Source organism: Chenopodium album, chromosome 14, assembly GCF_948465745.1.
Source record: "Chenopodium album chromosome 14, dcCheAlbu1.1, whole genome shotgun sequence".
Lineage (NCBI taxonomy): Eukaryota > Viridiplantae > Streptophyta > Magnoliopsida > Caryophyllales > Amaranthaceae > Chenopodium > Chenopodium album.
In genome coordinates this window covers 45,661,848-45,672,685 of record NC_137847.1, presented here as the reverse complement: position 1 = coordinate 45,672,685, position 10,838 = coordinate 45,661,848, and the positions used below count along the sequence as shown (strand labels likewise).

The 10,838-nt window shown below is 32.1% G+C and overlaps 2 protein-coding genes and 1 pseudogene across 2 annotated transcripts; 2 read left to right on the top strand and 1 right to left on the bottom strand.

Moving 5' to 3' along the window:
• Positions 1 to 312: 312 nt before the first annotated feature.
• LOC145578159 (uncharacterized) lies at positions 313 to 2,163 on the top strand. The gene is made up of 3 exons (XM_081635532.1): positions 313 to 937; positions 1,059 to 1,170; positions 1,699 to 2,163. Exons 1-3 carry the CDS (start codon positions 375 to 377, stop codon positions 2,161 to 2,163), a joined length of 1,140 nt encoding a protein of 379 aa, XP_081491658.1. The 5' UTR covers positions 313 to 374.
• A 5,580-nt stretch (positions 2,164 to 7,743) lies between these two features.
• Positions 7,744 to 8,484, bottom strand: LOC145578158 (23 kDa jasmonate-induced protein pseudogene; annotated as a pseudogene).
• Positions 8,485 to 9,108: 624 nt separating this feature from the next.
• Positions 9,109 to 10,630, top strand: LOC145578156 (23 kDa jasmonate-induced protein-like). Its single transcript, XM_081635531.1, has 2 exons — positions 9,109 to 9,558; positions 10,448 to 10,630. The coding sequence occupies exons 1-2, from the start codon at positions 9,109 to 9,111 to the stop codon at positions 10,628 to 10,630; spliced, it is 633 nt and encodes a 210-aa protein (XP_081491657.1).
• The last annotated feature ends 208 nt before the right edge of the window (positions 10,631 to 10,838 follow it).

The following is a 10,838-nucleotide window of genomic DNA, read 5'->3' as shown; positions in this document are numbered from 1 at the left end:
TTATGTTTTCGTAGGTTAGTATAAATAACGTGCTAGAGTGAGTAGTTGAGTAATAGCTACTACTTTCCACACTTCTCATCACATTCTGCTTTCTTTTCTGTTGCCTTAGTAAGTTGCTCTACTTTTTCTCTGTTTTTCTAATTTGAAAGAAAGCGGAGGCAATGCCTTGATTTATTTTTCTAAAATAAATTGTAGTCTACTAAATTACTTAATCACCAAATTTAGTACAACATGATTAAAATCCATTGATGTGATGTTCATAGTATTTGTGTTCAAGTATGATTAATTACTTATTGAATATATTAATCTTAACAAGTTTGATCTTTCTTTTTCATGGAATTGTATCACTGAAGTATCAAACAACAAAATATAATATGGCCGAGGTACGAGCTCAGGACGATCTTCTGTTGTTGATGGAGGACAAACAACTACGAAAGCTTGCAAAAGTACTGAGGAACCAGGAAGAGCCACTCAGTCAAAGCATCAAATCGGAGCCTGATCGAGCCAAGTACCTCGAAGAATGCAACAACGCTTACGACATTGTTGTCACACTGCTACAAAAAAGTACTGATTTGCGCGACAAGCATGAGGCAGCAAGGGGTACTGACAATCTGAAGGCGAACATAGCCACAGATATTCAGGATTATGTCAAGTATGGCGTTAACATGGGCCTGCAGTGTATTCAGAACTGTGGTATGCGAGTGACTGTAGTCGAAAGCCTTAAGACATACTTCGATGACATGGCTACTGAACTTAATACGGTTGATTCCAGGGGTGTCAATGATATTGAAAGTTTTGCTGAGGAAGTGTCTTATTACAAGACATCTATGTTTGAATATGTTACAAACTTGCGAAGTGGCACGTCTCGTGCTCACTCCAAGGCTTACTCTGATGCTCTCAAGCTAGAGGGCATTGAGTTTCCAAACCTTGTTAGCAGGTACAACGATCCAGCCCTTTGATAACATGTTTCTTTATTACAAATTTACAATAATTATTGACGTGTTAAAGTACTGGCTAATATAAGTATCTATTTTTCTCGACACAAATATAAAATTCAGGCACAAGAACAAGCTTGGATATAAAGATGAATTTGAATTTTTGGAAGAAGACCAAAAGCTTGAGGTAACTACTACTTTTTTATTTTTTATTTTTTTTTATTTTTGGAAGAAGGTAACTACTACTTAAAATATATTTGTATTTGTTTAAAATATTTTGATTAATTTGCTACTAGTTCTGTTGAACAACAGAGAACATATTGTTTTTTATTTGGCACTAATTGGGTGGTCAATAATATCAATGATAGGAATTTTTAGGCCTAAGGATGGATATCAATGTATAATCACAAATTTTCATGGAAAATTCCCTGTTTCTCATAGTAAGAAATGAAATTTGTTTCTCTTAGGACATTTTCGTGAATAAATTAACAACTTTTTCATTATTGTGGCTCTACAATTGAATAAATTTGAATAAAGTTTTTGGTTTATTTACAAAATGCCATACCATGAGAACTGGGGCATCCTCAATTTTCATATGGGATTGGCCACATAATGTTGTTGGATGGAATTACTCAGTCGGCCAGAGATTATTCGGGGTTACTTGGTCAGGGATTGTGTAACCGGGGTTACAGTGAAATTTACAATTTGTTTGTTTGTTTGATTTAGTTCTACTAACATAGATCAACATGATTCCATCAAACAGGTATACAACAACATCATAGTGGAATCAGGCCGCGCAAAGATCCCAACCATGTACAAGAGGAGCAAGCCTCCAGGCGCAACAGTAGGTGGGGTTGCGACGATGGCAGTAACTGCAGGCATAATGGCGTGGGACATCTTCACAGCTGAGCACAAGCTTGAGTCTGCGTTAAACAGCGCCGTGTCAGTGCTTTCAGGAGCAGTCTCTTATGCGGTAAATGTGGCTGTTAGCTCTGCAGTGGGAACTGTAGTAGCAAATGCACAATTAGGCGTTCTGATGGTTTCGATGGCTGGGTTCGTGGTTGGTGCTGTGGTTGGCATTCTCTTTGCTGCCGCGACTGGTGCAATTCTTAAACTCATTTTAGGGACTGGTGGTAAAGTGCCGCCTAACTTGGATGATCTCAAGTTTTATTCAGCTACTATGCCTAATGGTATGGCCCTTGCAAATGAGATCTCACACGACAGTTGAATTAATTTTAATTCTACGATGTACGGTCCATATGCTGAGTGATAAATGCAACTCTATTATAAATAAAAAATGTATGCTAAGTTGATATGATTTCTGGATTATTGCTAAAATTAGTGTCTCTTATGTACTGGTGTATGTTTATTTAACAATAAAAACTGAAGATAAACGTTGTGTTGTTGATTAAGGTTATCTTTAAATCACCTTATTTTTGCTTTCTAATTTGATCAAATCTTAACTTATTTTTTTGATCTATTCTATTTGTCTTATTTGACTAATTTTGACCATGTATGTACGCTTATCTTTGTTAGGTAATAATGTTTTTTAATAGTATGTAATTAATATTCATAACTTTTTTCACAAAGTCTTATGTGTGGCTAGCCATACGATGTGGCCAGCAATTATTGGGGTTACTTATTAGTGTAATAGGAGTTACTTAATCAGTGTAATAGGGGTTACTTAATCAGTATTAAAGGGGTTATTTCGTCAGTGTCATAGGGTTACTCGGTCAGTGCTATAGAGGTTACTCGGTCAATATTGCAAGGGTTACTTGATCAGAGTTATAAGGATTACTTTTTTCTTTTATAAGTTGTCACACGGTGTAACCAGCCACACACATGACAGACTGAATTTTTTTAGCTACGAAATTAAAGATATAGTGTATTTAGCTATAAAGACGCATATACATATAACACAATAAAACATGATAAGAACTTATTTATTCTAATCTGATCATATCTTAACTTTTATTTTTTCAAATCTGAGATAACTAAAAGAAAAATAAGGTAAACTAAAATATAATCTAAGTGTCATGATAAAAATGGGGTGACTTAGGTGCTTTTGTCTTTGATTGCAAACATGTTAAACAAATCCCAAGCCCATTGCATGCCTAGACAATTTTACATTCCGGCTTGGAATTATCAAACTTAAGTTTCACTCAACTTGGTCAAGCCCTACTGATCATTCCTTGACCATCTATAACTGATGTTTACTTTGATACTCCTTTATTTTACTTGTTCCATTACATTAGATGTGATTTTAAGGGACTCGAAACGTAAAGGTAAAGATGGGCCACTGAATTTGAGACCTAATGCAAGAAAAAGTAAAGAGAAATAATTCATCAAAAATGAATATAGTAGGTAGATTAGTACGCCTAAAATAAATTAATAAATAAATAAAGTAAAAGGGGATTGAATTGAGGGTGATAACATGTATGGTTACCTCACCATTCTATAACATACACGGAGTAGAAATTAGAGAGAAAAGGTTATTTTTTCACAAATTTTCATGTGGCCAATCATCATGAGAGTTACTTTGTTAGTGTTATAAGGTTACTTATCAAGTGTTAAAGGGTTACTTCATCAGTGTTGCAATGTTGTAGTTACTTGATTAGTGTTATAGGGGGTTACTCGGTCAGTCTTATAGGAGTTACTCGCTCAGTATTATAGGGTTACGTTGTTCTTTAACAAATAGCCACATGGTGTGGTCAGCTGCACCACAAAATGTGTTGTACTTTATTCTCATAGACTCAATAGATATTTATAGCTAAATACAACTTAGCTTAGACATCTTGCATTACGTTAGGTGTCTTTTTTTTTAAGGTAAGAAGAAGGACCCTATTGAGCCGGCACTTTTCATAGGTTTAGCCAGCCCAAATCCGCAGGTCATTGCTTGAGAATAGAGGAGGGAGGTAAGAGAATCCCCCTACTCCCAAGAATTTTGTAGTTGGTGAGGCTCGAATTCGTGACCTCAAAGTCACAATGTGAGTTTTCCATCAACTCCAGTTGGTTACAACAAAAGCTATCAAGTAGAATACTCATCCTTAGAGCTATACAAGATATACGAAGTACATGCTTAACAATATTAATTAGATAAGTATTAAGCAGTATTATACTATTAGATTATACTAGTAACCTTATCATAACATACCATAATTTAGCAAACCACTAAAGCACGTTCACTATTCTAGTCTAAATTATAAAGTTACATAAGATAAGAAACCCTATACCATTGATGTTTGTAACTACACCTTACAAGATCAATGATTATACCCGTTAATAAATAAATAAATAAATTAATTAATTAAATATATAAATAAATTGAAAAAAAAATCAATGATAAAATGTTTATGGGAAATTTTTCTACTTAAAATAATATATAATCATGATCACTTTTACATTTTTGTCGTCTAATTACATGTTGGGTCTTGTAAGATTTATTTGAATATATTATATTACTTCCTCCTTTAATTTCTCTTTTAATTGGAATGTGGAGGGAGCATAAATTATTCAAGGAGATAAGAGCGACAAATCAAAAGACTTGATAGAAAGAGAAATAGAAAGAATCAATCATAAATTAAAATTATAATTAATTTGTAACTCTTCTAAGGCCTCGTTCACTTTACCTTATTTTTGCTTAATTGAAATTATTTTTACTGAATTAAAATTAATTTTATTGAACTAAAATTATTTTTGCTGAATTAAAATTATTTTTACTGATTTTCTATTATGTTTCTACTAATTTTACGAATTTTTAGTGAACTGAAATTATTTTTGCTTAACTGAACTTATTTTTACTGAAATAAAATTAATTTTACCATGCTGAAATTATTTTTACGAAATATTTTTTTTGTAAGGTGAAGTGAACAGAGGCTAACATTGTGATTGACAGAAAATTTTGCGTGGACCTGGTTCACAATAATATTATTGTGGACCTAAGGTTTATATACACGTAACTGGCATTATATTTAACATAGTGGCCCCTAATTTTAATATAGTAACCTTATTTTTAACATAGTAACCTTTTTTAAAACTTGTGTGACCATTAATATTATCATGAAGTTAAAGTACGAAATTATGTCGAATAGTGACCTAATTTTAACATAGCGATCTTTATTATTCATATTGACCATTATATTAAAAAGATCATTAAAAAAATAACCTCTTATAGCTTTTAATGTCACACTCATGTTTATTTCAGCATAGCAACCTTTATTTTAATATAGTGACTTTTTTTTATTAACAAAACCATCATATTGTCTCTAATGTTAGTGGTTCACAATAAATTAGTGTGAATCAGGTCCATTTAAGAATTTGTATGTGATTGAAAATTAGTAATGGATAATACTTTTTATATTTAAGATATCTTTTTATATTTTTACTAATACACTATATGGGGTCCTCCCATTTTCACACCAATCAATTTTATGCACCAAAATTTGAAAATAGTGACAAAAGCTATTTGGTTCAAATAATTGGGAGAATCATTTGTAATATGATTTTTTTATTCTAATCGGATCTTTTGCAATCACAACCACTACAGCTGCAAGTGGCTAGATTTTTTTTTTTTTTTTTATTATTTTTATTTTTAATCAGTACGTATTAAAAAACCAAAATCAATGGTACGGTAACGTTTAAAATAGACACCCCTTCCTATTGGAGGCATCATATCCAAAATGACATCTATTTTGGACAGTCCCACCTAGCGAGGTGGTTCAACATGTCTCCACCTAATTTGTAGCCATAGTAATCTTGGAATGATAGTGAGGGATAGCTTAAGTGGTTAGAGGTTTTCTTCCAATTTCAGGAGATTATGGGATTGATTCTCACCTCGCCCTTGTGGCTCTCTAAACATCAAAACAAAAAAAAATAGTAATCTTTGAATATTTTTTGAATGTTGCATCGTTGATAACTTGATGTTTAGTACGACCTCTGTTTTTTTATAATTGCAACACACATTTTTAGCATGTTATTTGAGAAAGGGATCACATTACGTAAACGGGTGAATTAAGCTACGGAGTATAAAATTTATAGCATAGTATTTATTACTTTTTTCTTATTAGTAGTAAAAGTTTATCAATTAATTTGTCTATTGGCCTAGTCTAATATCTCCCTTAAATTACGTGTTAAAGTAATGTGTTCCAAGTAAATAAAAACGGAAGAAGTATTAATTCTATGTCACTTATTTAATTAATAGATAAAAATGATTATAAAAAAATATAAGCAATAAAAATATACATTTTTCTGTTGTTTAGAGAGCCACAAGAATAGGTGATGAGAATCGACAAACCTAAAATCCATTGAAACTGGAAGGGAAGCTTTAACCAACAAAGCAATCCCTCACTCTCTCGTAGTAATGTTGAATCATCAGTTATTATTTTATCCTCAAACACTTCCTTCCTCTCATTAATCCATTTGGTTTTCCATTGATAAGCCTTCTTTGGACATAGTTCTTAATATTCTATCTCTCTTATAAATTCATGAAAATTGAAGAAAAATTTTGTTAATTATATGGGGGTATGGTGTGTATGTGAAGAAGACACAAATAATAACTAGAATGATCGATGAATGCTTTTTTTTTTTTTTTTTTCCCTCTCTCTAGAGAATATGATAAATATTTTGAAAATTATTTGATGGAATAACATATATAACAACTTATGTTATACGTAACCTTACCATGTTAATTGTTAATCCATACATATTAAATAGAGATTAAGTTTGAAGGTAGAAGGTAGAAAACTTGAAATTTGAAACTTTATCAAACCATCAAAGGTTACAAGCAAGTTTTATTTATTTATTAAAAAAAAATAATAGGAGAAAATAATAAATTAGTTCCAAATTCTATTCTCTCTTTACAATAAAAAAATTATTATTATTTTATTTATAATTTACATTTAAGAATCAATAACTTATATATGAATGGACATGAATGGTCCGTAATATTTAAAGGATTGAGATTGAAAACAGTTATAGTGGCATACATTTTATTCATTGTAGCTACTTAATAGTCTTCCATTGAATAGAGTAAAAAAGAATGGAAAAAGTAAGATAAGATAAACTCATGATTCATGAAACATGAGATGACCTAAATTTTTTCTCTCTATATATCTTGCTACAGCTCGATCAAGATTTAATATTAAGATTACAAAAATAAGACTATAAGTATGAATTCATATAGAAATCGCATAAGAGATGGAGTAGTATATAAACCAAATTTGGGCTTTAGCCATTAGCTTAAGTTTTTTGTTAAGAGCGAGGTAATAGGTTCAAAATCTCATAGACCCGTCTTTTAAGTGGAACTGAATTGTCATAGGTTCAAAATCTCATCCACGTACACCCTTCTTTCAAGTGGAATTTATTTTGCGTTATGTATGGGGATCCAAGTTAATTACATACTCATTTCAAGCCTAACGTAATATGTTCTCACGTGAGTGGGCGTGATAGAGTATATAAATTAACATTGGGTTTCAACCATTAACTTAAACTTTCGGTTGAGCTGGTCTTTTAAAATATTACAAGTAAATAACAATAAAAGTTTTAAGGGAAAATATAGAACACAGCAACATTATCTTTATTAGACCTCCAATGAATGATTCAACATTCTTTGTAAAACAACATTCACATAGACTCTAACTGAAAGAGTTTAGTTTCACACTGGAACACAACAATTGTTTCTATTTATTACGTACTACTGCTGGAATTCATTGAGATACATAAAAACAGACAAAGATCAAAGAAAAATTACATTAAGATACAAATAAGAAAAAACTTGATAACATAAGATCTTTAAATTCCATCTTATTTTTCAATTTTTGGCTGGCTCTGGACTAAATTTGTGCTTCAGTACTGCGATGAATTCGGGTGAAGTGATGCCACCAATACTCACAGCTGATGCACAATTTTTGTCGCTCTCATCGTCTACTGTGATTTTATTAGCCTTTTCGAGCAGACTAGTTTTGATGTAGTCCCAATACTGGGGAAAGTGACCTTCCTCACGAACCTCAGTATAAGCCTACATTTTATGTATACCATCAAAACATTGTTAGTGTAGATTTCATTTACGCTAAAATTACTAAACTCCATTATGTAAAAAAACATATGTTAGTGTAGTTAAATTGATAAAGACAAACAGATAATATTTACATACCGAGTTTTGGGTGGTACTCCAAGGGGTGCACCAAGCTATCATGTAGTCACGAACCTCTCCTTTGATGTTCTTACCACGGTACACCCGAGCAGCTTCCGAGCCATAAGCCTGTGATGTTGGGTGGGCGTGCAAGAAGGCGAGCCACTGACCGTTTTGAAAGGAATTGGGTGGGTTCTCCTTATAGACATAACCCAACCAATCCTTCTTTTCTACAAGTTCAAGGGTATCCCCTGTACCATTATACACAAGGCATAATGTGCAAACTCCGTTACCATAGTCGGACTTAAGACCGAGCACATGTTCAAGAGCACTAATGTTCTTGTCCTCGGCATGGATCAATCTCATTGCCTCCCTCGCTCTATCTTCTTGTGTTATTTCTTTACCTCTATACTTTGACATTTGTTTCAAGGTTTGATCTGTAATTGGAGAACCAAAGGGATTCATCCTCCTTGATTCAAATAGATTTTTTTTTTCTTCTCTTAAATATTGATTCTAGCTAAATTAGCTCCTTTTTTACTACACTGGCTAAATGTGTAAAGATATAGAGCTTACTAGTTCATATATATACTACTTCTATGTTCGTTCTTGTTTAAAAATAAAGGTTGGTCTGGTTGGTTGGAGACCCTCCTGTAAATGGGGTACAATTCTCACCTCAAGCAAATGAAATCCCCAATTTCGCTTTATTTGAAAAGAAATTCTCATTACTTATAATAATATATTTTTTTATCACAAAAAAAATATATATTAAAAGATATAGTCTCAAAACTCGAACCAATGTAACATTTGGTTAAATTAGTCCTCTAACATAATATGAACAACGGCATGGCAAGAACCAACCTCACTTTTTTCAAATCTCATCTACCCTTTCTTTTCAAAAAATAGTGTATTGGACACATCATTATAAATACTATTAGATGCACTTGCACAACAATAGGCAAAAAAGCTAGCGACTTAAACCCTCCCCCATTCCTTCCAAACAACTACCAAAAAAAAATAAAATAAAATAAAAAGAGAGAGAGAAAAATGGCGAATCCCTTCGGTCAAATGGTTGATGATGACAAGTTAGATGAGATGCCTAAATATGTAGACGAATTCAAAAGCCAAGAAGATAGAGCAAGAGAAGCAATGAATCTGATCAATGAATACGACAAGAACGTAAAGGCTAGAAAGTATGTAGAAGGTGTAAAGAACGATTATGGTAATGGAGCCTCCACATTGTGCATGATTTACAACGCTACTGGTGAAACTCTTTACTATACCACAAGTAAAGATTGGTACGGTTACATTGGCCGGACCCCGTACCCTTTCGAGATCGGGAACGGCCAATGGGCATCCTTTCTCCATGTCCATAAGACTAGTGCCGCCTCCGGGTCCGAAGCAGCCGTGGTGTTCCGTGGTAAGAACAAAAGTGGACAATCCCGTGATTATCTGGTGGCTTGGGATACCCCATGGTCTTCTTTTAAAAAAAACAAGGTATTACAACTTCTCTTTTTTTTTTTTTTTTTTTTTTTTTTTAAATGGCAATGAGAAGACCCATTCTAGAAGGGTTTTCTCCCTCTTGAAAAGATGCGACTTTTGAAAAATTGGGTAACTAAGAGCTTGTTAGGCATTATTTTTTATTTTCAGTTTTCTGTTTTTTTAGAAACTAAAAACCAAAAATAGGAAACAATAAAAAGGTGTTTTCACTTTTTTGTTGTCAGTTTTCAAAATTATCATTATTTTAATAAGTCTAAATAATTTTTGATTTATCATGTGGCATATATAATATATTTTTAAAAAACAAAAAACAAAAAACCACAACGATGTAAAACGAACCCTAAGGGTCCATTCATTATCGTTATAGTTTATACATACAATATATATATATATATATATATATATATATATATATATATATATATATATATATATATATATATGATACATCATATAATGAACCGTCAAACTTATAAATTCATAATAATTTTTAAAATTAACAATAAAAAATTGAAATAACTTTTTTTGGATTCTTGTTTTGATTTTTTATTTTTAAAAACACGTAAAACTAAACAAAAATTGATCACAAAAAAGTCTTAATTAATTGCATACGCTTACAGCTCAATAAACCCCTCTCTCTACCTGAGAGCGCAATTTTCAGTTTATGGATAGTGCTATATGTTATATATCAATTTTATACGGTCTATTTTTTAAAAAAAAAAAAAAAAAATTAACTCCATCTATTGTGATATGTACATTTCTAAAAGCTTTTGATATTATGGTTTTGGCGAATCTTTTATCCATGTCACTTTTTTTTCACTACCATTTAATCATCTTTTTTCTTATTCTCACAATCTCACCAACTCATAAGTATTTGTTTATGCAGGCTTACAGTGATGTAGGTTCGGTTGGGAGTTTCAGTAGTCGTTGGAATGATGTAGTAAAGAATTTGGAGAATAGTGGATATGACCAAGTGACCAACAAGGATGGCGTTAAAATTGAGGTTTCTACTGCTACGGGGACTTCTCCGGTATTCACAGCAAGAATTATAACACCTTACAGTCCATGACCATAAAAATAAAATTACTTCTTGTATTATGATATGTGTTACTTCATATATATGTTGCTTTCCTATAGTGTTAATAATCTATTATGCATGGAGTGAGTATGAGAGATCGAGGTGACGGAATAATGGCATCGCTCCCTTTTTTTAATGTCTTTGCTAAAAAAACAAATTATGAGCGGGAGAAATGATAATGGGCATTCCTAACATATTA

Bases quoted from the DNA above. Each gene is read 5' to 3' on its own strand.
- LOC145578159 (XM_081635532.1), top strand. From the start codon at position 375: ATGGCCGAGGTACGAGCTCAGGACGATCTTCTGTTGTTGATGGAGGAC. The intron at 938-1,058 runs GTACAACGATCC...TATAAAATTCAG, and splicing joins TTTCCAAACCTTGTTAGCAG to GCACAAGAACAAGCTTGGAT. The intron at 1,171-1,698 runs GTAACTACTACT...TCCATCAAACAG, and splicing joins TTTTTTATTTTTGGAAGAAG to GTATACAACAACATCATAGT.
- LOC145578156 (XM_081635531.1), top strand. From the start codon at position 9,109: ATGGCGAATCCCTTCGGTCAAATGGTTGATGATGACAAGTTAGATGAG. The intron at 9,559-10,447 runs GTATTACAACTT...TTGTTTATGCAG, and splicing joins CTTCTTTTAAAAAAAACAAG to GCTTACAGTGATGTAGGTTC.